The sequence below is a fragment of the Harpia harpyja genome, chromosome Z (genome assembly GCF_026419915.1).
Source record: "Harpia harpyja isolate bHarHar1 chromosome Z, bHarHar1 primary haplotype, whole genome shotgun sequence".
In the NCBI taxonomy this organism is placed as follows: Eukaryota; Metazoa; Chordata; class Aves; order Accipitriformes; family Accipitridae; genus Harpia; species Harpia harpyja.
The window spans coordinates 5391855-5419220 of NC_068969.1; the positions used below are offsets into that span (position 1 = coordinate 5391855).

General features: G+C 48.7%; 1 protein-coding gene across 4 annotated transcripts in view; it reads left to right on the plus strand.

Moving 5' to 3' along the window:
- RBM6 (RNA binding motif protein 6) overlaps positions 1–21623 on the plus strand; it is a 59716-nt gene extending 38093 nt beyond the window's left edge. For all 4 annotated transcript variants that reach the window (XM_052775806.1, XM_052775805.1, XM_052775807.1 and 1 more), the window contains 17 exons: positions 5047–5121; positions 6794–6854; positions 7941–8009; positions 9128–9379; positions 9896–10056; positions 10773–10870; positions 11366–11408; positions 12000–12060; positions 13020–13111; positions 13810–13962; positions 15034–15123; positions 15918–16007; positions 16617–16886; positions 17472–17546; positions 18113–18210; positions 19463–19574; positions 21324–21623. In XM_052775806.1, coding sequence (XP_052631766.1) covers positions 5047–5121; positions 6794–6854; positions 7941–8009; positions 9128–9379; positions 9896–10056; positions 10773–10870; positions 11366–11408; positions 12000–12060; positions 13020–13111; positions 13810–13962; positions 15034–15123; positions 15918–16007; positions 16617–16886; positions 17472–17546; positions 18113–18210; positions 19463–19574; positions 21324–21449 — 1926 coding nt within the window. In that variant the 3' untranslated portion in view covers positions 21450–21623. The remainder of the gene's footprint in view (positions 1–5046; positions 5122–6793; positions 6855–7940; positions 8010–9127; positions 9380–9895; positions 10057–10772; positions 10871–11365; positions 11409–11999; positions 12061–13019; positions 13112–13809; positions 13963–15033; positions 15124–15917; positions 16008–16616; positions 16887–17471; positions 17547–18112; positions 18211–19462; positions 19575–21323) is intronic.
- Positions 21624–27366: the final 5743 nt, after the last annotated feature.

Consider the following 27366-nt stretch of genomic DNA (forward strand, 5'->3'; position numbering starts at 1 on the left):
GGCTGCCTCCTGGGGTACTATCTGAGGCTCCCCAAGGCAATAAACACTAGTCATTAATCAGTTTAAATAATTTTTAAATGATGGGTGTATAATGATTTTTGAATAACCATCCTAATTATAGTAAATATGCATAAGAGGGCTGAAATAACATCATGTAAACGAGGTTAATTCTGGTATTTTAATGTGACTGCTTTGCTGTGCTGCCCGTAAGCATTCTTTTGTCATAATCTTTGTATGCAATTTTATATCTGTTTGCAAATGATATTTTCAGTTCATTTTTAATATGTGGAACCATGTCAGTTTTCCAACTTGGTTATTAGTCAGCAAGAAGGATACCACAACCTTTCAGTTCATGGCACGGATATTTTCCATTTAATCAAACTATGAACAATATAAGAAATAATTAGCTGAAGTGGTGTTTGGTTTTGTGCATGAGCCAGCCGCTGGAGGAGATCTGAGTATGGTTCGCTTGTGGTGCAGGCACCTCCTGCACTCCCGTGGTTGCTGCTCTGTGGTTGTAGCCAAGGAGAAAACTTTGGCTTATTAATCCTTGTGGATTTGGGGGCTCCAGAGCTGATCCTTGGTTCTGTTCCAAAAATGACCTGCGCCACTCCAGGTGTGTCATCTGTAAAGCTGAGACTGACAATTGCTATTCCACTGAGTCAGGTACCCGTGGCCTTTCTTGTGATGAGGCACGGTGGCATGCGGTTACCATCCCACTGGAAGAGCTGGAGCACACTTCCTCCACAGCAATCCACACCAGTGTTGGTTGCTACATCCACGTCTCCGTGCGGTTTGGCAGCCCCTGTGGTAACTGCTGAAGCATGACCCATGGGGTGGAATACTTGGAGAGCTGTCAGCTCATTGTTGAGAGGCTCTGAAGTGAGATTTTACTGAAGGTTTTAATGTTTGACCAAATTCAGTTACAGCAGAAGCCTGGTTTGATTTGAGGGAGTGTGCTGTGCTCCAAAAGCCCTCCATGTTTCAAATTTTCTAGGTCGCTCTTGGATGCTCTAAATTTTTTTCAGAGAAACCGTTAGCAAAAACTTTGACATTGATGATTTGTATTCTTCTGTCATCTTGGTCTTGGAGAGCATAAAGATACTTTTTTGGCAAGTTCTCCCCCTCCTCAACCCCCAGTCATCATCATTAGAAGGCTGTCAACAAACATGAAAAATACCAGCATGCCAACTGTAAATGCTAATTGACAGATAAGCAGCTGAAGTGGGTAACTCGTGCTATGTCTGACCTACAGCAGTCTGTCTCCTGGCCCTGTCAGTAGCTGCGTTGCTTCCCTAGGAAGCGTGATCAAAGCGATCTGTGCTCACATAACTACACTACTTGGTAGCACGCACAACTCCTGTACCTGTGAGTTAGCTGTGCTCTGTTCAGAGCAGGAGGTGAGTTCTTTCCTTGCCTGATTGCAAAGAGGATAAACTAAAGATGAGTTAAAACCAACCTCATGAGTGGGCATTACGTGTGCTAGGAATGTGGCCTGTTTTTTTTCTTACAGTTGGCTTACCTTTACCATTTAGATTTTACTGATATTCTTTTAATGCTTCTGGTTTAACTGCCTTTGGGGACAAAGAGCTTGGAAGCTGCTCTAGTAAAACTGGAGTTTTGTTGCTGAAGCCTTGTGCCCAGCTGACACAAAATCTCCAAAGTGCTTTTGGAAGGATTTCATCACCTGTGGATATCATGGCTAAGGGAGCTTCCCTTTTTCTTTCCTTCTCTTAAAGTAACCTGTTCTGGTGGGGTTTGTCCCTGCTCAATGAAGGGCTTTGAGACATTGCTACTTGCTGTGTGCACTTTCTGCAAACAGGCTTTACAGTTTCATGGCATCGCTCTATAGGACCACCTCATGATGGGATTGCTTAGTTGATCAGAGTCTCCTGACAGTAACATTTACGTACTAAGCCATCAGCTGTTATTCCAGATGATGCAGATTTTTTAGTAGCTTTAGCTGAAATGGCTTGTACTGAATTGTATCACTTAGACTAGAATCCAGTATTGCATTTCCAACAGACCTCTAAGTGAAAAAGCATGTATAACTGTGTTTGAAAGATATCGAACAGTAGCATAAATCATTGCTCCCAGCAGTAAAGTCCTGATGCTCTGTTTTGATGAATTTGGCAATTCAGAAAAAACAATAGAATCTGCTTGTGCCCTTGGAAATCTAGGCATTTCCGTGGCTGAGAGCTCGGTGTTCTAGTACTGCAGAGCTGTGCTGCCTTTTAAACCCTTCACTGGTGAGTCAACTGTGTGTTTACTGCTAGTTTTGAGGGGGAGGTTCCTGACTGGGAGGACCAGAGAGACATTTCTGTAGCATACTGATTTAGAAAGAAAAAGCCAAGCTGCTCAGAAGTGCAGGATGTTGAAAATCCACAAGGAGAATTAACGGGATAGTGCAATTGAGTCGGTGAGAGAGGTCCAGGATAAAATGCATGAATATGGAAGAGATTGTTACAGTCTGGGTACCAGACAGTACATGTGGCATACCTTGCCTTACCTTTTTTTTTCCCTCTAGCACTGTTCCCTGAATTCTCAGAAGATCTTTGTGATTTCACAAAGGTCTGCTCAACTGAAAGTGGTGAACTGAAAATCAGAGTATTATCCAAAACATTTTGCAGAGAAAAGGAAGAAGATATAGATGAAAAAGAATAAGCAGTGACGGGGACTAGAGGAAATAAAGGTTCTGAAAATATTTGGGATGGAATCTAGTAACGAAATGGGGGAATGAGGAATTTAAAGTCACTGAATCCTGACAATGTGTGTCCTAAATGAAGGACTCATTTTGGAGTGTTAAATGATGATTGCAACCTTGAAAATAACTTTATCAAGAAGAAATCAGTAAGAGAGAGCTTGCTGGAAAAACGAGCAGGCAATCAGCGGGGTGTTAAGGAAATTAAGGAGTAATTATGCAAGTGACACTTTCTGCAGTCTCCAAGAACTGAATTTGCAGTAGAGACCAGCACCACATGCACTTAAAAACCATTTTCCGTAAAAACAAAAATACTCCTAAGGCTTCTGGCAAGTTTTATCCTCAGTGGCTGGTAGAAGGATGAAGCTGTATGATGGATTGCCCTACCAGAGGAAGCGTCCTCAAATCTAGTTGTCCTTGTCTCCTGAGCTCCTAGGCAGGGCTGCAACTGCCTGCTGAGGAGCTGCTGTTTCTGAGGACTTCCCTGGGCTCACGGAGTGGCCACAGCTCTGCTCATGAGGATGTGCACCCTGCCTTCTCTCCCTGCCTGTGCTCGGTGGGTCCTGAGGCAGACGTGGGCATTTCTAGCCTGCTCTCCTGGCACTGCCCGTCTCTTGAGTGTGTGGTGTGGTGTGATGTGATGGGTGCCCTGCCTGGGAGAGGAAGGATGTCCATCTCGGAGGGACCAACAGTCCCAGTGGGACAGCCTTGATTTCCACTTCCCTGTCTTTCTCACTTGTGTTTCCTCACGTGCCTTAAAGAAGGTGCAAACCTTCTAGACATGTAAAGTAGGCAATACTGCATGCTGTGAATAGACCCCGAGGAGATTCCTTGCATCTGAGGTTGCAGCACTGTGCTCTGGGTGCACGTACCAGCCCTCCGCAAGGTCTAGGAATAGCTTAGCTTTCTGTGAGGCAAAGGCAAATCCATGTTGGAAAGCAGTGCTTGAACAGCTGGGCAGCAGAAAGGAAACCCCTTAGGCCTGGTAGGAAAGGACGGCCTTGGTCTGTAAAAGGCAGGCTGTGGAGAGGGGACGTGGTGGAACCTGACCTTACAGGGCAGTGTCTTTGGTCTCCAACTTTCTCTGCTGCATTTTTTTGTAGGGATTAAAGGATTGTTGTACTGCTGCTGAGTGATTCCCTCCCATGAACTCTTCCCTCCTACTTTACATATTCCTATCATCTCCCTCACGTTCTGCACAGCAATTCATGCATGGGTGTATCGTGACTTCTGAATAATAACTCTGGGAACTTGTTTACTCATGTTCATGGTTTGCTCTGGGGCTCTTGCATGACTAGGCTACAGGGTCAGAGTACCTAGGAAACTTCGGGCTCACCAGAGGTCTCCAGAATAGCTTGGGGCCATTTACAGTTCCCTGACATCTGTCTGTACCATCCAGCAATGGGCCAGAGGAGCAGCTGCTCTCCTGGGGCTTGGGAGACCTGGGTCTGTGTCTCATTATTGTCACCGGGTCTCATATTGTGGTATTGGGAAATACAGACTGCATGGTCTGGCAGTGCCTCCAGTGACATGAGATATCTCATGGCTCCATGCATTTGTGGCTCAGCCTGCATCCTGCATGCCCGGGCATGGTCTGTTGTCCACGGCAGATGAGATCCACCGGGAGTCCTTGCTGCTCACTGCTTTTATGGGCTGCTCCGGGCAGGAGCTGGGGGACTTGCACCTACGACTTCATTTCACCTGTAAATCATCTGCATTTCAGCAAAGCTTGTGGATTTGTTGGGCTTCTGACATCTCTCCAAAGCGTCATGCACAGAGCTGAAAGCAGTGTGTCTTTGTAGGCAGTGGAGCGGCTCTGCTGGTTGCAGAGCCAGGGGTCTTGCCACATGCTGGCATACTTCTCTGAAGGAAAGCCAGGGTTTCATGAGTGACACGAAGACTAACCCAAGTATGAAAATTCTCTCACCTCAGTGGCATTTTTCCTTGTATTCCTCCTCAAGTAGCTGCCTTGAGGCCAGCCTGGTGTGAAGGAGGCTGTCCAGCTGCCCCTTTCCAGCATGTGGACAAAAGCAGGTTAAAGCAGTTTCCCTGTCGTGCTCTGGTTACTCTACCTCTGCTCTTCCTGGGAGGTGGCAAAGCCTCTTCTGCCTAGTTCCTCTGGAGCTAACACGCAGCTTTGTAGCCCCGTGCTAGAGCAGGGCACAGGCAGTTTCCCTTCCACTTCCATGGCAAAGCTCCAGCTATCTGAACCGGGAGACTTTCTCCCCCTTTCACCCTGTTTCACTTACGAAACCTTTAGGAACCAGAGCTTTAACCCCTTTCTTTGCCTCTGAGTAATCTGTGTGTGCTGGGCACATTCGTCATTTACCCCCTTGTCTCAACAGGGAACTCTTTCGATCGGTGGCAAAGAAGTGACCCTTGAGTACACTCCGTGCCCAGAGTTTTGGCGTTGCAAACGTGTAAGTATATAATCAGAGAGCTGTGTTGTGCTTCCCCTGCTGGCTCTTATGGCAGTGGCAGCAGAGAGGAGTGTTAAATATTTGTTCAGTGGCTGAATATCCTTAAGAGTAATACCTGCCCTGAAGCTCTTGTCTCTTCTAAACTTCTGGGGGTTTGCCTACCTTGTTTTTCATACCACTTATGAGTGCATGTTGCGCTGGTACAGGTAGCCAGTGTTTTATGCACAGAGCAGTTTCATCCCTATGCAGTGATTCCCTTTTAACAAGTGGGGAAAATAGTGTGTGGATCCTTTCTCCTTAAAAACTAACATGAGACAGTGATTCTGCCAACCGGAATGGAACAGGCTTTCACTCTGGTTCATGTGTGTAACTGCAAGTGTCTTCACTGCCCAGGTAACCAGAACTTTCACCAGTGTAAAAGTGCAAACCACCCCTCTGTCTCATGCAGGAACCTGTGATCTAGATTTGAGTGTAGTAAGTGCAGCAGGGAAGGAAGCATGGAAATGAGTCCAAGCCTAGGCAGCAGTTAGTACAGACTGGAACTGGCCTATTTCTGGGGAGGCACAGTTGCCCGAGGGTCAGCTTTGTTCCCATGCCGTTCCAGCCGTTCTCCCAGAATGGGCGCTTTTGGCTGCAGGAGGCAGGGAGGAGTGCTAGAGCAAAGGGCAGGGTTGTTGCCTGCATTCCCACTGACTGCAGACCAAGAGGTTGCAGCAGGGCAGGAAGGGATCAGTTCTAGTTAAGACTCCCACCTTGACCGTTGGATCACACTGGGCTACAAAGACCTTCATCCAGGCTAATTGGATGCACTCCAGCTGCCAGCAGAGCTGTTGCTCAGCGCCTCATCTGTGCTTACAATGCTCCAGAGATCAAGCAGAGACAGAAGTTTCAAGCAGTGGTTTCACAACAGCTCAGTGCAATGAGAAGTAGCTGGAAGTGTATGTCCCTGCCGTTGCTGTGCACAAGCATGGCCTGAAAGAGCTTTCTTGTGCCCCAGGGCATTTGCAGGGCTTTAGTTAGAGAAAAGAAAATTGCATGAAAGAGAAGCAATGCATTTACAAAGAGTTTGAAGAGGAAGTTAGGAATGCTATGTTCAGAGAGAGCTGTGAAAATGGGGCACTTGGCTCTTTCCACGGTGGTTCTGGGTGGGATAACCATCCGAGCCTGTACAGCTCTACCTCTTGGTTAGCAGACACCTCTTCACTGATTCTCCCTGTGCAGCAAATTACATCAGTATCTACAGTTTAGCTCAGATAAGGACTTTGTCACTGCTTTAGGAGTGAGTTGAGATTAGAGAATACAAAGGTAACTTTGGATCCTTTGAAACAACATGGTAGCTAGCAGTATGGTGCCTAGCATGGAGCTTTTTGGTCCAGCATCACTTGAGAGGACTAGTGAAGTACCTCCATGGTGTGAACAAATCTGTGCTCAGAAGTTGTGTGAAAGTCCTGTTCCCAAGGCAATCCCAGTTGTGAGCCATGTGAACTTTTCCCTTCCGTTCCAGCCAAGGCTCCTGCGGCCATTACACATCCTGTCTCTTAAGCTCTCACTGTAACTTTTCCGTGGCTGTTACTTACTTTCTGAAAGCACTGCAGAGTCTGGCCTTCTGGAGTAGGTTGTACCCACTGCCTTCAAAACATGACTTCCTCATGCTGTCCATCTTCCGTTGCAGTGTAAGGTGTGTACTGTGGGCTACAGATCTTCCTGCTCCTATTGCAAGCTCCCAAGAGATGGTGAGTATATCTGGTCCCCTGTGCTTGGTCGGTTAAAAGTTTCATCTGCCCTGACAAGTAAGTTTGTCTTCTGGCTTCCCTGTGGCATCCCTTTTAGTGGGCTAGCTGAGCACTGTGTTAGGAGGATTATTAGTTTTGCTTCATTTAGACCCTTTTCCCTGTCCACACTAAAGATGTTACATGCAGATGTGTTGCTACCAGGTTCTCTGTTCTTGTGAGGCTTGGTGGAGAGGTGTCTTACTGCACAAAGCCTTTCCTTCCTATTGCTCTGGCATTGTCCTTCGTCCACAGAGTTGCGAGTTGTGTGTCCTCTAGGACTCTGCTGGCCATAGGTGAGATGGCTTCCCCTCAACCCACCTTCCTTAGGAGATGCAGCTGCATGTTTTTAGTGTTATTCTTTTGAGGCTGTCAGATTAGAGGTGAATCCAGGATTTGAATTGCTGAACTCACCTTACTGACTGTAAGAAGTGCATGGAAAGGACTTCTGCTCCTCCAGGAGCTTCTCCTCACCCCACCAGCACCTCTGCTTTTTGGGTGGGAGGGCACGAGAGCCAAAACACACTCCCTTGAGGAAATGATTTTTTTGGGACGAGCAGGTATTCCAGGCACTTTGTAAGCTTTGACTCTGTATCTTTGAGCAGGCTTCTGATGTTTTGTGTTTCTTACCTGCATACCCCAGGCAGAAGGACATTAAAATAACTACCGATGCAGAACTTTTTATTTACTGAAGCACTGTCCCTGTGATTGTGTTTTCGTTGCACTGTGGCTCCTCCATCAGCATTATGAAGGCAAAATTCTCATAGATGGCCTAACACAACTGTGGGTTGTAATAAAAATGCCGAGGAGCAAATTAAACAGAGCCTTTAAGATGCTTTGAAGACAGATTGTGGTGCATGCTTCTTACTGACCTGCTTTTGTTGATTGTGAAAATGTGTAATAAGGTAACCTCTGTATGACTGTCCTTTAATTGCCGAGTGAAACAAAACAACTCTAGGCATATACAGTCGTTACTGCAGCTTTGTGTGAGTTCTTGCATGCTTTGTGACTCATGGTCTTGAAATGGACTTTAATATGCCTCTCTTACAGGAAGCAGAGCAGGCCCAGATTCCAGAGGTGGTTCTGAGGGAGAGGATGCATCAGCTGAGCAAGAATTCAGTAAGAGAATTGCTTTCCCCACCTCCGGGGTTGTGCTTATGTCTGTGTGATTTGCATGGGCAGTTTTCACAGCTGCACATGCAGATTGGTTTCCTATGCAAATTTTACACGAGGTTCTGCTCATGAAGTGTAGCCAAAACTCTGCACGCTGCAAACTGCAGACAGATTAGTATGGGCCTGTCCAACATGAGCTGTGCTGACAGCCAAGCAAGTCAGTGTGCAACTTTCCCAACATTTACATGCAGAATCGTTGTGTGTTCTGCCATGCTGCCCGCTGCCCAAACAGAACGAGAGTGGGGAGGTGCTCTGGTGGGCATTAAAGAGTGAAGCTTCACTGTGCCAAGTCTTGCACTCTCATTTCTTTCTCTTTGTGGGAAGAGGCTTCAGCAGCAGGTGCAGGGCTGGTGATGTCTGACCTTGCAGCCCCACAGCTTTGGCTTCCCTTTCCAACAGCTTTAGCAGCTCAGGTAGGGATCTCTTTTGAAGTGAAGCCAGATGCTTCAGAGGCCTTCAAGCACAGAAACTTCATGGGATTTATATTCTCTGCATTGCATAACTAGGCTGGGGGGCAGGGTGTTTCCATAAATATCTGCCTCATCTGTGGTAAGTAGGCACCTGATCAAAATCAGTATTATGATTCATTTCACTTAGTGATCATAGGGGTCTGCACCCAGTTTTCCTCTAGCATAGAGGTAGGGTGACGGTTACTAGTTGATACTGCTCAGCTATGGGTGTTCAAGAATACATCAGGCATAGTAAGGATATCACTGCCATGTGGGCTGTCCTGGACATGGGAGGAACATATCCAAACCCATCCCTGATTCACGTTTGCCCAGGCAAGAGCCAATCATGAAAGGAGGCCAAAAAGCCTCTTGTCTCTGACAGGAGAGGTCAGGTGTCCTCCAGGACAGGCGAGCCCAACATGAAACAAGGCAATGGAAGGATGAGCAGTATCTAGCTTGTCCTTACACACCTTGTGTCTGCAGAGTGTTAAGACATGGGTTAAGAACAGGTTAGCCTTTTATAAGGGGTGCTACTGCAGTGGCCAGAAAACAGGAGGAGAAAAATACATGCTGAAACACTGTATGGGAAACCAGTCCATTTCTCCTCTCTAACAGCAGAGACAAAGCTTGAAAAACCTGAGCAAGAGTTATCAGGACAACCAGGATCTCCAAAGCAGCCTCTCCAGCCCTCAGTTCCTGCTCCACAGCAGGAGTGTCAGCCTCAGGAGCAGGAGCCAAGGAAGAGAGAGGAAGGGAGAGAGCGGCGGCCCTCACAGGAGAAGAGAAGGGACATGGACCGGCACCAGGAGCTGCCTTCTCAGAGAGAAGCAGAGGAAGCCACACCACAGGATGGTGGAGGAAGCAGAAGTGAGTGGCACAGGGCCCAATTTTGGATTCGTCTTACTTGCACTCCATGAGGCCATCTGCAGAAAGGGCAGCTTTCACTAAAACCTCCAGAGGCTGTTTCTATGTTGTGCAAATCCATACATCAAGTGATGGTGGGCTGTCCAGCTCCAAAGGTGCTGGCAAATTGCCTTTAGGAAAATTAATTCAGGGCAAGCTGGCTTCAGGATGGTGCAGTTAACTTAGCAGAGCAGCAGAAGTCTCTTTGGCCAGAAGTTATCCTGGGCTGAGCTCCTCTGAGGAGGGGCGTACTTTCTGATCTGTTTTCTGGGAAGGAAAAGTTAACAATTGGAGGCAGTACTCTGAGCATCTTGCAAAGTGGAGAGGAAAAAAAGCGATGGCTTCCAGACTTAACTGCAAGAAGCCACGCTGGTGCTTTGAGTGGGTTTAGTTTTATCTGTGCTGTCACAATAAACTTAGATCTGAATTATCTTTTTTTACTATTTCTTTCCTGGCCACCTCCCTCATTGTGCTTCACAGCAATCATGCTGAAGCGTATTACTCGATTCACACCACCAGAAGTGATTGTGGGGCTCCTGGCCCCATATGTGCGTCTCTCCACATCCAGCGTGCGCATCATGAAGAACAAGGCTGGAAGGATGGGGCAGACCTATGGCTTCATTGAACTGGATTCACATGCTGTGAGTAGTTTCCTGCTTTCACATGCTCCCCCTGTTGGCATCTATAGTCTGTAGAAGTAGAGAAATCACAGAAATACAAGAAATAGCTGTACTTGTGGTGCAGCTGTCCTGGACTGAGTCCTCTCTTCTGCTTGTCTGGCTAGGTACCGGGAATATCTGATACAGCTGTTGCTCTCTGGCTTTAGGTGCTAAGATAGTCTGTTGTCGCAAGCTGTGATGCTGAGTGAGTTTCTTGCCCAACACATTTCTTTGTAGACCCTCCTAAACTTGAACACCTCTTGCACAGATATTTTGTTTGCAGGGAACTTGAATTCGGTGGTTTCTGTCTGCAGAAGGCAAAAATCTTAATTAAGAGACAGTCCCATGTTGGAGAGTTCACATTTTCTGGTTCTGGGTGACTCCCAGACTCCCTAGCTGTGCTTTGGCATTGGTCCAGAGGATGTTCACCAAAACTCTTTGGGGCAACAGTAGCCCTACGAGAATATAGTCCCTAGCTGGCTGCTGAAAACAGTCCTAGGACAAGCAGAGAACCTAACAATGCATTTATCCTTTTTGTCACATTCTAAGTGTCTTTCACTAATATTTAGACAAAAGTGTTGTGTTTCCTGTCCTACTGTGGTCATCATGTAAGCATAAACCCTTTCAGGCGGACTGGATTTGGGAAACGGCCTTATGTTTCCTTCTCATGGATGTGAAATTGTCCTTTCCTTTTACAGGAAGCGCTGAGGTTGCTAAAGATACTGCAGAACCTGGATCCCCCTATCTGCATTGATGGACGTACAGTGGAAGTGAATCTTGCTACAGGGAGGAGAAGGTATAGACAGATGAGGCAGTAGGCTCGTCCTTTGTGTGATGTGCTACAAGGCTAGAGCTGTGTTGTGAGACCAGGTGCTTAAAGGTTGGCACGTGAATTAGCACAGATGTTCCTACAACTTAAAAATGTGTTGGAGAGCTGAAGGCATCAAAGCTAGAAGAAGCTTCAGTGATTGAGCAGTATGGGATTAATCATCATATTGCATGGCCTCTTGTTGTTGTCCAGCCATCAAATCCCATAGTGAGGGAATTAATGGGTTCAGCTTTTTAAAAAGCAGTTGGAGATATGCATCTTTACGGATACAGCAGAGAGTGTGGTCATAACTTGTGGAGACAGTGATCTGCAAAGTCTCTCTGTCTCCTGGGATGGACACAATCCAACATGTGGCCAGCGAAGATGGTCTTTCTGCCTTTATTGGTCCTGCTGATCATTTTGAGTATGCTGAGGTTAATGTGAAGCCAGATTGACATTAACCTGCAACCTTTATTTCAACAGGAATGACTATGGGGAGCACGGTGACAATTCCTACTATGGCCCGGTAGGTCTGCACAGCTTCCCTGCAGGTCACTGGAAAGGGAGGGAGCACTGGGGGTTATAGGCCTGACTTTTTTAGGCTTTTTCCCTTTGGGCTGCAGAAAGTTCAACATGTTTGAAGATGGGATGATAATGCTCAAGTGTGCTCTTCACTGCTACTCTGCCCCTAACACTGTGTTTATAATGTGCATAGAAGTGCAAGTCAGAGTGCAGATGCTGCTTGAGGGAGTTCTAGGCTGGATTACTCTATACCACGCTTTTACAGAGTGAATGTCTCCGCGAATTTTCCCAGAATGAATGTCTCTTCTCTAGTGCTTGTTACTAGACTACAGGGCTCTTCCCATACTGAATGAGCTGGAGGCTTCGATACGGATTGCTGTGAGCACCTCATTTAAAGATTCGTGGAAGCTACAGAGGTCTTGTGCTTTGCAACACTGTCCATTGCTCTGTAGACGAAAAGCTATGTCTGCTTGTGCTCTATTCAGGGTAGCTAAGTGAGCTGTTTTCCTGAACTATGGGCCTGTGAGGGGGAGGATAAGCAATATGATGTTTGTCAAAGAGTCTCTGATGTGTTTGTGTTGTTCACTTACTCCAGGGCAGAAGGGGCATGAGAGACAGGAGGGGCGGCGAATCACAGAGACGCACCAGAGCACAGTGTAAGTTAAGCTCTGCCTCACTCCTACTGTGGAGACTTTTCTTCCTTAAAAGGGCACTGACATGTAGAAATCAGCCCAAAAATATTTTTAAAGGCTAAGAGTAGGTTTGTTTGCTACACCCACTTCTGAGTTCCTTTGCCAACTTTGTTTAGTCACATTTTCCTATCTGATGATGTGTTTCTCTCTACTCTTACCGTGCAAAACTACATGCAGATAAAGGAAACCTGCTGCGTGGTTTTCCTTGTTGTGGTAAACTGATGGGATGAAATCAGCCTGGCAATTACTAGATGAGATGGAAGAAAATACACTTTATGTAGCAGTGCCAGTAGCTGGAAGAACACTCCTGATTGTTTTACTAACTTGTATGTAGTATTGCTGAGCTCTGTCCAATAACACTTTGGAGATGAGAAGTATTCCTCACATTATGGGCCTACCCTTAAGGCCTTTGGCTTTTACTGTAGAAACAGTTTGCTTCCCTTCCTTGTTGGGAGCTTTCATGCACCCATGGGGCAGAAAGGATGTAGGGAGTGTCATCACTTTAAACAGCAGACTGTTTGAAAGAGCACAGATCTGGCTTGTTCACAGGGGTGGGTGGACACAGAGCGTAGTACTCATTCTTAGGGAAATTACTGAATTACGTATCTTTGTCCAGTCAAGTGTTGTGGTCTGGTGATCTCAGCGCAGCCCCTGTAAGTGTGTGTGTTTTGATGTGGAAGTTTTGCCAGAGTCCTAAAACAGAAGAATTGTGAAAACCTATCTCACTTCTTACTCCTTAAAGAAAAGAAGATATAGGTTGAACGATGTGAGGATGCTCATACCTGTCTTGCCAGGAGAGAAGAATTCTTCTTTCCCACTCTTGATCCTTTCAGCAATGTAATATTTGCCTATGCTTTTGTCTTTGTAAAAGGCAAGTTCTGCCTTTGGAATATTGTGGTGTTAATTCTTGTCTCTCTGTTCAGCTCCATCAGATGTGTCCACATACATTTATGATCCTGAAACTGGGAATTACTATGATCCCATAGCTGGGACATACTATGACCCCAGGACTCAGGTGAGTGCATGGGAACATACACACAGTATGTTCTTACAAACTGCCCTTCTCTGGAAAGATTTTGCAGCTGGATCCTGAAGACAGGCAAGCATAGGACAGTAGAGAGGCTGAGAGTGTTTCTTTCGCTCAGTCCTGTGACCTGTATAAAAGGGATACACGTTCCAAAGTATCAACTTAATGAGAGCCTAGGAATCCATAAGTTGAACCAGTTACTGTAGCTGCCTCTTTGGCCTCTGAAGCCCTGCCTTTGGAGGGGTTTTGGTCTCTTTGTTGAGTAGACTTATGGGCAGAGCATCCGTGCTAGATTTTACTGAAGACTTGTGATATGTGACTCTCTGTATTAAAAGGTGAACAGGAGAGCTCTGTTTTCATCTGTGGTCTCTTTGCTCCCTGACCCCAGCCAGCAGTAGTTACAAGGATGCTGAAAAAGAGCCATCTGCAGAGGTTCTCTGGGACTATCATCTTGTTTTCATGATACTGGAGATGTCCATGTTTGGGGTGAGCAGGGTAGTGTTCTGATGACCCGACTGTGGTAGACTGTCTTCTGCCCCAGCAAAGTTCTGATGCCTTTGCCCTCAGCTGTCTGAGGCTCTGCAGTCCCTTCTTAGTGTGCTGGTCTCCCCAGCCCAATAAGGACAATAAGCCCAACAAGAAGTTTGCAGGGGTTTGGCTAAGTCTGTTCCAAATGCCTCTTTCAGAGAGAAGTCACAATAGACCGAGAAGCCTGCTCATCACCTACAGAGAGCAGAAGGCGGCGGCATGGAAGCCAAGAACGGACAAATGAAAGGAAGGAGCCACACAGCAGGGACAATAGGGACAAAAAGGAGAAAGGGAAAAATACTTCTGCTAAGGTAAATCCCTCTAGGCACCAGGATGATCAGAGGTCTGAGGCTAGGAGGTTGAGGTAAGAGAGGTTAGAAAATAGAGAGTAATTCATAGAGGATTCAAAAAGGGAGGTATAGTGAGGGAAAACAATGAACTACATGGGTTCACCAGCAGACCAGGAACATGGTTGTTGTCTGGCCAGGTGTGAGTAAGTTCCTGAAATTTTTCTCTTGTGACATTAAGTCAGGGCTTCTCATCCCTTCCTTATGGTAAAGGATTCAGAAACATCCAGGTAACTGAGACACACATTTCACTTACGCTGCTGAAAGCACCCAGTATTGTAACAGAGCCAATAGAAAAATAGCAGAGATGTTTAAACATACCAACTCGGATAATGACGGAGACTCAGCTCTTCCCTAACCACAGTTCGTGCCCCCTCCAAACATCACAGACAGGCAGGAAGATGAGGCAGGCGGTGCAGATGGGCTGCAAAGGTGAACCGAGAGTCTGTGACGGCCATCCTGTACAATCCGTCCCAGAGTCCAGCCCCAGTCCTCGGCAGTGCCCTTCAGTGCTGCTCCCAGTGAGCAAGCGCTGTCTCCCCAGCGTAGGGAGCTGCTGGTTGGGAGTAAGTGCCCAAAGTGATGTTTGAGCGTGGGTGCTTGGAGCAGGATCTTCCGCAACAGTGTTGTGATACTGACTGGGCCTGAGGAATGCCAGGAGAGTTGGTAGAAGTGATTTAGCCACAAATGCAGAAACTTTGTTTTCCTCCTTGCCTGTTGGTCTGGATACACTCTGTGGCATGACCAGCCCTGGGCAGTTGGGACCCAAGGGGTGTGATTGTCCCTGAGGTTGGAACCAAGCCAGCCAAGGAGTCTCGTCTGGTATGGAGGATGCCTGCTTTCAAGGGCACTGACCTAGGAGAAACATGGTGTTGTCTGAACGGAGGGTGAAAGCATCTCCAGTAGAAATCCTTCTGTCATTTTTACCGGCTGCCTGGTTTCTCTGGATGCTCAGAAGTGGCTTCCTGGCTGCTGTGTGCACTTTTGGACCCCTGTGCTGCTGATGGCCTAATGCCCAATCTTGGGTTTTTTCAGAACGAGCCTGGAGAGGAGAGGTTCTTTGCAGAAGACGTCTTCAAAAAGCCATTGCCTCCCTCTGTGAAAAAGGATGAGAGTGCAGGCCTGGTAAGATGTCGTATAGCACTTGTCTTCCCCAGTCAGGTATGAGTAGCTAATGAACTGCTAAACTAGAGCATGTCCAGGGCTTCAGACCCATTTACTGTAAAGCATGTAGACGTGAAGCTTCACCCCAGCACACTCTTTGTGCTGCTGAGTGTACAAATGAGCATCACAGGCTCATCCTGCTGCAATGCTGGGTGACTGCAGTCTCTGGTGTTCTCTGTCCAGTATAAGGAAGATCCTGAAAACACCACCACGCTGGTTGAGCCTGGCCATATGTTGTGCAGCAGACACAGCAGAGAAAACTGATGGTGTCCTTTCCCCTCCTCACCTATAGTACTTGTGCTTTGTCTCATCTCTCATGGCCAAGCAGGACTGTAACTCTTCCTGGAGTGGTGGGTTTCTCTGCTCCAATGCTGGCTGGCTGTGGGAGTGGCTTTGCACCTGGTCTCTGTGTCCTCTGTGCACAGAGGTGTCCCAAATGTGACCTGGCCTTGCCTCAGCTCCCTCACTGGTCTGAGGCACGGCTGGAGCTGCTGTCAGCATGACAGTCCAGCAGAGAGTGAGAGTGGGACAGGCTGGGACAGCATGGTGAGCTGCTGCAGCTGTCCCTGAAACCAAGGGCATAGCTGCAGGAGAGCTATGGATTCCCCAGAATGGGAATGTCTGCCGCCAAAACCACCACCTCATTTCTGCCAACTGCCTGGTTTCCTTGGAGGCCTGTTTAAATGGGTGCTTAGCTATTGCATGCACTGAGTCCATGCTATGGTGGTCTTAACACCTGATCTTGACTGTTTCAGAATGAGACTGGAGAGGAGAAGTTTTCTGCAGAAGACGTCTTTAAAAAACCATTACCTCCCTCTGTGAAAAAGGATGAGAGTGCAGCCCCGGTAAGCGGCTCCATAGGATTGGGTTTTGCCTTGTTTGAGCCTGGGTACAGGACTAGAGAGGCTCACCAAAGCCTGGCCGTGATCTTGAGTGACAGAGGTGCCAGCTTCTCGTGCCAGAGGAGGGAGCATTAGAGATGGAATGGTGAAGGCAGTCTGTTTTATAACTCTGAGATTGTTTGTGGGCTTCTGGCATGGGGAGATTTAATACCTGCATTTAAGCAGGGTCTCCTCAGGCAGAAAACTCTTCCAGCTGCCTCCAGACTAAGGAAGGCCAAACTTCACTGATCTCCATTGCTAGAGAAAGTGACTGACAGCAGCTCCCTGCCAAATAGCCACTGCTTCAGTCAGCTTCTTGTGCTTAGGTGTGTGGCACATTGGTAAAGCCTGGCATGAAAGCACAGCCTGTCTAGAGAACAGAAGGGTGTCTACCCTCTGGTGTCCAGCCAGCTTCTTTCCATTCCCTGCCCATGCTGGTGGTATGCTGCTCTCTGGCTCTTGGGCTGGAATGGAGACAGAAGTCATGGGGAGGTTGGTTGGGGAAGCAGAGCCCCGCATGGTAGGGCAGGCTTGATGCTACAAATTGGCACACTTTTCTGCCTCTTCCCTCAGCCCAAGGTGGTGAACCCTCTGATAGGACTTCTGGGAGAGTACGGAGGAGACAGTGACAATGAAGAGGAGGAGGAAGAGGAGGAGCAGTCACAGGTGCAGTGGCTGCCGCCTCCCCACCCACCAGCACAACGCGAGGAGCAGCTGAGGAAGGCCAAGGCCAGCGACGACAAGCTGACTGACTGGAACAAGCTGGCCTGCTTGCTGTGCAGGAGGCAGTTTCCCAACAAGGAAGTGCTCATCAAGCATCAGCAGCTTTCCAACCTGCACAAGGTATGGGGGAGCTGGTGGCTGAGGGGTTGTGCGTGTGCTGCAAGCTGCCTTTGGCTCAACAGCTTTGTGATCTGCAGAGAAAAATGCGACGGTTGGGTGGGAAGAGCTGTGCTGAATTTGACACAGTAACAGGCAAAGTTCCCATCAAAGCTCTGTTCAAAGCATTGTGTGAGCTGCTTGTTTCTGCCACGGGAGTGCTATAACATCAAGGTGTGACTTTTTAAGCTGTAGCAAGATAGCTAAGGCTTGGGGAGAGTGGGGTGCTGGCAGACATGAGTGTGATAGCAGTGAGAACTTAGCACATGTCTCCCCATGTTCTGCATTGCCTTTGAGCTCTTGCTTCTAGGAGGGCCAAACTGCACGCAGGTTAAAATAGGACTGGTTGCCTTCCTTACTGTGGAGAAGAAGGGGTCCTGGCCTCTGTGGGGGAGCAGGTAGTCTGGGCTGCAAAAGAAGCTGTTCCATCTGGTATAGTCCAGGCGCAAAAGCATGCCACTTTATTACCTGTACTCCTTACGGGTGGAGCAAATGACCCTGACAGCTTGTATCCTCTGCTGACACTGGCTTCTGCTTTCCTCCTTCCAGCAAAACCTGGAGATACATATGAAGATCAAACGATCTGAGCAGGAACTGGCATATTTGGAGAAGAGAGAGCGTGAGGTGGGTCTGCGGTGGTGGGCAGACTTCTGTTAGTGGTCCTGCATTAGAGGGATGTTGGTCCCAGGCAGACCCTCCACTTATGCACCTGTATCTGCAGCCTGGACATTAAACGCCTCCCAGAAAGTCTTAGACTGAACTGTAGGCACACTCTGCATTTGGACCTGTAGATAGTGCTGTGGCTTCTAAGAGCAGGTCTCTCTCCTCCCAGAAGAAGGTTCTGTTGCCCTGCAAGCCAGTGTTGGGCTTTGGGCTAAGTAGGACCCAGATTTCCATCTAAAATTGATGCCTGGCCAGGAATGGGAGAGTTGTAACTGTCTGTTGTTCAGAAGGTAGCAAAGCTGCTCCCAGTGCCGTAGCTGGAAGGCTGCAACCACAATTCTGGGTCAGCCCAACAGATGCCATCAGGACAGAATAAGTGGATTGTAGGTCCTAGAAACATCCAGGGTTTGTAGGTCCCCAGGACAGATTTGCAGCCAGCTGAGGATGAGATGAGACCTGGCTGCAGAGCAGTCTCCTGTGGGGTGTTGAATACTTGTTGTATTTACTTTGTTCTTTCTGTTGTGAAGGGGAGATATAAAGACAAAGGAAACGACCGGAGAGAGAAATTCCAGCAGATGGATTCACCAGAGAGGAAACGACTCAGATACGACCGGGACTCAGAGGGGTAATGGCTGCTCTTGGTTAGATCTCTTTGGGGCTGCTGATGCCGGGACGGCACGTGTGCTCCTGGCACACCAAGGCCAGTGGGGTGGATCTGCAAGAGTAACAGCCAGAAGGGCTGTGATTCTTGTGGGTAGAGTTCCCCAAAGTGTGAGCCTGTTGTGCTGTAGGACTTCTCAGAGAGGGCAGGAGAGGGCCAGGGGTGTGTAGTGCAGGGGTGGAAACGAGGATTTAGGGGAAAGCAGAGACAAGCTGCCTGGGTGAGATGGGGGGGTTTGAGTGTGCCTAGCCAGGCGCAGGGAGCAGAATGCAGCCTGTTCCCATCCACCTCATTCTTAAGGCACTTGCTGTCCTCCTGTCCTGGCATCTAGCCATTGAAAGAAAGAGCAAAGCTGTGTTTCATCTGTTCCACTGACTCAGAGGAACACTAGGAGCTGCTTCCATCTCATTCAGAGTAGGTGGAGGAAGAAAGTGCGTGCTATGTGGAGCTCTCGAAAGGCCTGCCTGCTGCAAGCTCGCGTGTTCCAGCGGGCAGAGGAACTGCTAGGCATGCGTTGAAGACAAAACTGGTTATGTGCCTGTTCCCTTCTGGTACAGCACCTCAGAAAGACACCTTTCCTCCATGTCTTGCAGTTTAAAAATCCACGTCGTCTCTTTCCTGTTTTCCTGGAATAGCTGTGGATAAACTAAAGCAGTTTGTGTGCAGCGTCATCAGCAGCCAGAAAGTAGAACTTGCCTGAAGGAAGCTATTTTTGTGCTGAGTGGTTTGCAAAACTATGGGGTTTGGTTAATGGTCTTGGATGAGTAATGACCAGGTGGGAGAAAGGGTGTCCAAATCAACACTGCACCTATTGAGCTCAATGACCACAGCACTGGGAGAAAAGAAAGATCTAACAGAGCAGCAGGGATTAGACTTCACTTTCTAGCTATTGCTAAAATTCGGATTAAGAAGTGCAAGCACAGAATGCTCCTGGCTTGCTCGTACCATAAATATTTTGGAGTCTGAGCTCATTTCCTGTGCCCTGGTGTATTTTCCCCTGAGGTGAGACAAGGCGTTAGGCGGTCAAAGGTGTCTGAGCCCAGCACACAGAATCCACTGTGTTGGTTTCCTTGGGTGGTGTGCTTCTTGCAAGCAACTTGGGTATCCCTCAGGAGAGGTTGGAATGTCAATGAAGGTGCTATTAGCAGAGCTAAAAATCCCTGGCATGTGTTCAAAGCATTGCAAAACTGGACAATTGATTCTGCATCTTTTGCAGTGATTATGACCCAAGGATTGATAGTAACAACAAAGGGAACCGAATGTTGCAGTCCACGGGGTGGAAGAAAGGCTTTGGCCACAACCAGCAGGGCACAACATCACCAATGGAGGTGAGTCTTCCCTTCCTTTCAAAACACATCACTGTCCTCCAGCCGGTAATGTCTCCCAAGATAGCTGGAGGGATTTCCCAGCCAGAACAAGAGTCAGGCTGCAAGTCTCGGCACCCACTTGATGGAGTAATATGTGTGCGCTAATTAACTTTGCAGGCTGGGAGGGGCTGCAAGTATGTTGGCAGTGGAAAAAGGTTAGAATTTATATGGATCTGGAGTGGTTGAGAATAGGGTAACAGTGAGCAGGGAGGGTGTGAGCATCTGATTAATACCTGCCCAAAGCCAGGCTGGGGTTTGAGCAGGTCACCAGCCCAGTGCTCTACAACCACGTGAGCTGGGGGAAAAGGTGAACCTCCTCTGGGGAGGTGTGAGTGTAGCCAAAGCCACAGGGCACGTGGTACTATTTGTCTACTCTGCTTAGCGCTTGTGAGGCTCTTGCTGCCATTCTGGACTCAGAAGGGAATACCAGGGTATGGCGTCTGATGAGGAGGACAGTCCCCATCAGCAAAGGGCTTCAGGGATAGGCAGGGTTGGGGGAGATCCTGCCTTCTGGGACAGGCTCATCTCTCAGTGGACCTTAATTTGCTGCAGAGGGTTTATCTGACAAGCGGCCTGGGGTAGGGACTGCTCTCCCGTTGCCCAGGGGCACGTGAGCAGTGGCGGCAGGTTTGTTGCCTGGCTGCCTCGCTGCAGCGATGTCAGTGCTTCACCAAGGGGCAGGCAACTTGCAGTGCAGCTCATGTTGCGACATTCAGCTTGCAGTCGAGTATATCATTAAAGGCAAATATTTGAGGTTTTGTGACGTGTGTTTGCTTGAGCCCACACACACAAGGCAAGATTCCCTCTTCAGTGCAGACAGCAGGAACTGGCCCCAGCTGTTGCTCCATCCTCACGGAGAGTTTCCTGTGACCATAAAACTGGCTTTGTCGAAGAGCCAGCTCCAGCGATGCGCTCCGGGAGGTCTGACCTCCGATCAGGGCTCTGTGGTCTGAATGGGGGGAGCTGATTGCAAAGCATAGCCCTCGTACAATTCCTATAAAGGCCTCCCAAAAGAGCCTTAGAGATGTACTTTCTTTTCACTTCCAAGTCATGCTGGGCAAAGCCGTATGCCCACTTCAGCCCCACAGGACTTTGATCTCTCAGCCTAATTGATGACATCTCTGGGATTCAGATAAGTCGGACTTAAAAGCAAGAGAAACTTCCAGCCTTGGGCCTGCTCTCTTGGGCTAACTCTAGGCAGGTATTACTGAATAATTCAGAGTGTTAAAAACTGGTTGAAATTCAAAGTGAGCTACCAGAGCCCATGGGAACTCTATTAGAGGAGAAAACAGCTGAGCTTGTGCAAATGCAGGCTAACTGCAAACAGCTCCCCGGGAGCTCAGCTCTCTTGCTGGCGCTTTCCTTTGCTCGGTTTGGATCCTCGCTCACACATGGCTGCCTCTCGTCTGCCGGCGCTGCCTGTTTTGGCTGCCCGCTCCCACCCCGCCGTATGCTGGTGTTGGTCTCTGCAGCCGATCCCTGTGGTTTGATCCTCGCCGGGCATTTGCTGGCGGTGTTTTTGTTGCCCGCAAAGGGCCAATAGTTTCTCCCGAACAGCTTTTGGAGGAACACAGTGCACTTGCTGTTCCTCCTCTCCCGGATCCACACGGGAGCAGTCAGCTGTACTGAAGCAGCCTGGGGGAACCTTTTTTCTTTACGGGCAGCTGGCGAAGAGGAGAAATCACTAACACAAGCTGTGTCTGTTTTCAGGCAGAAAATCGGAAGAAGGGCCCTGGCCTGGGGGCCCAAGGGAAGCCCAGCAAGAGGCAGTCCAATGAGACCTACCGTGACGCCGTCAGGAGAGTCATGTTTGCCCGCTATAAGGAACTTGAGTGAATGGTGGAGAAAACTCCAAGCCTGTCTCTCTCCATCTCCATCTCTTTCTCTCTGTGTCATGTTCTTTTGGGGGTTTGGTCTTTCTTTTTTTTTTTTTTTTTTTTTTTTTTGAATTGTTACAGGTTTTGCTGCTAGAATTTTTTTAATAAAACCGAAAATTTGTCAGTGCTTGTCTCTTGCCTAAAATGGTATGTTTTAAAAGCATGTGATGCTTTGGAAGATTCCCATCGCGTTTTGCTCTCTGCTGATGAGGTTCCTGGGAGTTGCAGCCGTGTCAGTAGGGCTGGGACAGGTTTGGTCACTTGGTGGCCCTGCCAGCAATGCCACTGTCCTGCAGTGCGTTCCTTGCCAGCTCACGGACAGATGTTCCTGATGCCATCTACTCATGGGTCAGGATGTGGGCTGGGAGCAGGGGACAGCCTGAAGGCCTGGGAGGAATTCAGGAGCAGGAGCGACCTCTGTGGGATTCATCCTGGCTGTTAGCAAGGACAACTGGGTTCAACTAATAGCAAGAGCTTAATGGCTAAAGGTGGTCTAATTAACACTGGGTGTCATCTGGGCTTCCCAGCCAGGGCAGAGCCCTCCCCTTCCTCCCCACAGAGCATGGGGAGGGCTGGATCTGGTGGCAGTGGTGTTGGGGACCCTTGTGGGGACGTAGCCATGCTGGTCCGGGGTGGCTGGGGCTGTCTAGTGGCCTGCAAGGGACTTTGTTTGTCAGAAGAAAAGCCATTTTGAGCAGGTGCTGCTTACGCAGCCCAGGGAGGCGCAGAGGCAGCTCCTGGGCAGGGACGTGTAACGGGGGTGGTTTGGCTGAGTGTGGCCTGTACGGATAAGGACGATGCCGATGGCGGTGGCTGGTGGGAGCAGATCCCGTGCCCGATGGGCAGGAGGGTGGTGCCGGAGCTGCGCTGCCTGGCATCCACTGCTGCCATCCTGCTCGCCCAGCAGAGAGCGGGCCCTGACATCGCTTTAAGGTATCCCAAAGGAGGGAAAACAGGAGACGTGGAAGCTGAAGACAGCAGGATTTGCAGGTGAAGGGCCACCTGCAACAGCTGACACCTTCTAAAGGCAGCAGCAGACCTGTCCAAGCTGCATTTCCTTGTCTGTGACACAGGCAGCCCCAGAGAAGTGGGGGGGACTTGCTGGCACCCTGGTCCATGGCGCTGCACCCAGCGATGGTGGAGGTGGGGATGACCACTGCGGTGCTGGTGAGTACGTGGGTGTGAGGGGAGGGAACGTGTGTGCCCAGGGCAAGTCGTATGGTTTAGAAAGGGTCTGTAACAGCCCCCTCCTGCCAGAGAGCCCCTCCGTGCCAGGTCTAGGGGCTCTGTGCAAACTGGGGGAGAGGAGCTGCTCAAGAAACTGGCTTTAGAGAACCATGTGGAAGTTTAGATGGAGGAAAGGTCACTCTAATGCTTGTGCATTAAAACTAAGACACTGGGGGACCACAAGGCACAACCAGCAGCCAGGAGCAGCTTGTCTGGGTCTGTAGATTGGGAGGGTCTGGGTAATGACAATAATGGTGCTTTTAATGGGTGTGTGGGTGATGACGCTGAACCACAGGACCCTGATGGTTCTGTTAGAGTGGAAATACTGAGGAATTATTGTAAACTGGAGCCTGAGCGAGTAATGCAAAATCTCAAAGCACAGCAACCCTTCACGCTCCTCCTAGTGATCTCCAAATGAGGGCGAAGAATTCGGAAAAAAGTGCAGAAGGAGCCCCTGACTGTTACTGAGGTCTGCAGCCTGGGCAGCAAGCCGGGGCTTCGGTCCCTGTGGGAGTCCCGGGCTCACAGGGGAAGGATGGGGAAGATGATGGGCTCCTGGGGATGAGCCCCCTAAAAGGGAACAGTCGTGGTGGCGTGAGGTCTGGAGGAGCAAGCTGGTGCTCTCAAGTCTGGAAATTATTCACGCACAAAGGGGAAAGAAGCGTGACTATGATGGGACATCATTTTCAGCAGCACTGGAGAGAAGTGGGGAATTTAGGAGCAGATCAGTAGCTGCTGCACAGGCTGTCCTGCACCTGGGGATACCAGGCATCTGCGTGTGCCAAAAATGAACACCCACAGAGCATCATTCCCAATCGAAATAGGAGGAAACCTTCACAACCACCAACTGCAGGAAGATCTATCTGATTTTATTAATTTGCTAAGTGGGTACATCCATCTTAGTGAAAACCTGTTAACGACTGATGATACGTCATTAATTAGAAGATAATAAAACAGATAAATGTAAGAGCAGCTTCCTTTGGACAGATGGACCTCACTAAATAATGTATGTTCCTTGGCTTAGCTTTGCGCTTGCTTGCTTGCTCGCTTGTAGTCAGCGTGATGTGCATGTGGGAAAGGAGAGGCAACACAGCACTTTCCTTGTAGGCCAATTGCGAGGGCTCGAGCCAGGAGCAAGAGAGGAGCAGGAACAGACTGCAGTGAAGAGAGGGGGAAAAAGTTAATACCCCCCCCCCCCCAAATGCAAAGTGCATCTGTCTCCAATCAAGAGGAAACCTTTTTCTCTCACTGGAGGTAGAGCTACCTCCCATTAGTTATATTAATCATAGAAATACTTGATTTGTTGGCTTCCATTATTTTAAGGATCATGGTAAATGGTTATGGGAAATCACAAATATTGCTGTGGCTTAAGTTGTTGGAACAAAGCCATGTTACTGACTAACAGAAGTGTGGGATTTCAAGGGGTTGTGCTGCATGTGGCATGAAAAACGCCACTCGCCCGGACTGAAGAGAGTATCCCAGTACCAGCTGATGAGAAATCAAGGTAATCCCTGCATTTGATATTGGCTTAATTCCTCTGAATCCCTGTTCCCCAAGGTAACCCAGCAGGTACCTCTGTGTATTCCCTTGAAGATGTGTGTCTGTATGTAAGGTGTGTACATATACACATAGGCGTGATGTCCGCCCATGCTGTGCATCAGCTGGGGGATATCTGGGATTAGGGAACGTGGAGGAGCCTGCCACTGGGGTTGGGGTGAGGTGACTGGAACGAGGTTATTAATGAACTGGAACAGATAAACAGAGTGAGAAGCTAAAAGCATTAAAAAGAAGCACCGAGCCAGAAAACGTCATATTCTCTTAGGAAAACAGCAGCATAGGTGGTGATGTAAAAACCCTGCCTATTTGTCACTGGTAGAGTGGCTTTGATGTCTTTAATATTTTTTTAAAGGATGGTCACCTAAAGCCACAGCTGTATTGTAACTACCTTTATATCTTATAATTATTTTGTTTGTATTTCAGAGATTACTCACAACTGTTCTAGTGCTGTTGCCATGTTCAGCATGGTGCCTTGCGTGCCATCCTGTGACGACGAGTACGGCCGAAGATTACAATTTATTTTTTGGAAGAGTATTGGAAAAGATCACAAGGTAAATCTTGTGTTGGAGCAGTTGATTGGCACGGAGATGTTATTCACAGGAGGAGGGCTGGGGCAATCTGTAACCAGTACTAGGGTGGGTATGAATGGAAGTGTGCGTGCAAGGAAGCCCACGCAGAAAAGGCAGAACAAGGCTTTAAAAAGATGGCCCGTATGGGTAAGGAAGGACGCTGCTCCTGGGACATGGCTGCTGGCAGCACTGGTGCCAGGCTGTGCTCGGCCCAGGGCTGTTCTTAGGAACAGGCAACGGGAGCCATGGACTTCATGTTGGCCGGTTTGGGGGGGAACCAAAGGGGAGGTTAAGTCCACTGTTTAGAGGGTGGGAGGCATAGGCAGGGCACTTCTACTTGGACCCCTGCCCAAGGGAAGGTCCATCTCGGAGCTCCATCAGCCGCAAAGGTTGGTATGCAGGAGGCTCCTTCGGACATCTGAGAGTCTCTGGAGCAAGAGCCGCTTTTCCCCACCTTTCCGAACGTAAAGCACGTAGGCAGTCTTTGATTTCCAGTATTTATTCATGTTAATATTGATACAGCTGTGATTCAGGACCTCGTAAGTGGAACATATTGATGTAAAGAGCTGGAGTTGTGCTTTCTAAAAAGGAGAAAAGAGCAAGGTGGGATGAGGGAAGTATCTGTAAAGGGGAAGGAGAGAGAGAGAAACCAGTGAACGTGCTTCCCTCCACAGCAGTAACCTGCTTCAAGGAGAGGAGAGGTGCAGCTGGAAGGAAGATGGGGCTGGGGTGGCCCCTCTCAGCTCCAGCACAGCCAGGAAAAGCCAGAGGCAAGTTGTCCTTCTGCAAGGTGGGAGCAGGACTTTCCTGCTGTGGGTTGAATAAAACAAGTGCTGCTTTATCTCAGTTGCGGCTCTCTCCAGATTTCATTCCGAAGAGCAGAAGTGACACAGCCTTTTGCTAATGTGAGGTTCCTGCTCAGCTTCCCCCAGGACCTCCACGGCAAGGGGGGCATGGGCTGCAGGGAGCAGAGCGAGTCGGCAGCAGCAAACACTCTGCAGCGAATATACACCATGGGGCTGCTTCCCTCTGTAGCGGGACACCGAGGCGGGGGTCCACAAAAGCTCATGACTGCTCCTTCTGCAGAGCAGGCACACTTACTCTTTGCAGCTCTGGCTGGAGTGTGCAAAGATGGCCCAAAAAGCCAGCAAGGGATGGGCACAGGACGAGGTACCTGTCCTCCTGCAGCATGGACCTGAGAGAGCAAAATGTGTCTTACTGGGGTAGCGCAAAGGCTGAGACCAGAGCGGGCCATGTCTCCTTGACCTCGCAGGTCCATTTGGGGACCCTCTCTGAAATGCTTTACACAGTTTGGCGTAGAAAAATATCACATCTCTACAGCCCAGGCACACCCACTCCATCAACGGTGGCATTAAACCCCCTGTTTTTCTCAAGCAGAGGCAAAACCTGATGCTCCACAAATGGGGTTTCTACCACTCAGCTGCAAGTGAACTAAAAAAACCCCAGCCCCCAGGGATTTCTTGCCTAATATCACAAGTGCAGCTACGGCTGGACATCAGGGGCATTGCAGACTTGTGCAGGTACAGCTGAACTTCACACTCAGGCAAGTCCTCAGCAGGCAAAGTTCTGCCAGGACACCCCCAAAAGCACAGGACACCAGCAAGCAGAACATGAGTGGGCTACAGTTCTTCTACTGGTAAAATCTTTAGGAGTGAATACATTGCAATTAGCTGCTTTTTACCTGTCTTTCAAACAAAGCCATAGGCCTTCTCTTTGTTTGAAATGAAAGAGAAGAGCAATAAAAATTTGTACGTGCCTCTAGTTAAATATGGGAAGATACCAGAGGAGTATCATGAACAATTTTACTCATTTAATGTTTTAAGATAAGAGGAACAGGAGTTCAATGTCCAGAGGAGGTTGTTGCTCAAATCATGCCCCCATTTTAACTTAGGTTATACATTTCTGTATTTATCCATATACAAACAAGAAAGACCATCCTATTCTTTGTTCCTTGCACTGGGGACATTATGGTTTCAAATGTCAACAAGTATAATCTTTGTGAAACTGCACTTTCATGGACTTCCATCGTATAGCACAAAGATTCACAGGAAGGTGAGTGACACTATAAGAAGTCACATAATGACCGGAATAGCCCAGATAAGCACAGACACAAGCCCTTGTCCGAATTCTAAGTGCATCTTCTTTGCCAGCACATTTTGAAGGGGATACGGTTTGGCCAAGCTGCTTCTGGGGTGTGTGGGGGGAAGGGGTTGAATGGGACAAGATGGCACCAGGCTGACCTGCAGCAGCACCCCTCACCACGGGTAAAACAGCGCTGGCCCAGAGAGCTAACACCACGAAAAAAACCTTCCCTACAGCGACGGGCAGCCGAGAGGACACGGCACCTTCCACACTAACCTCCCAGTGCTCAAACTCTGCCATGTGTGCTCAGGGTCCTGCTGCTGCAGCGCATCCCTCGACACATGTTCCCCACCGCCCTGGGCATGACGTTGTCCACCGACTCGTGCAGCTCCCTTCCCTGGCACCCGCTTCCCTCCTCCC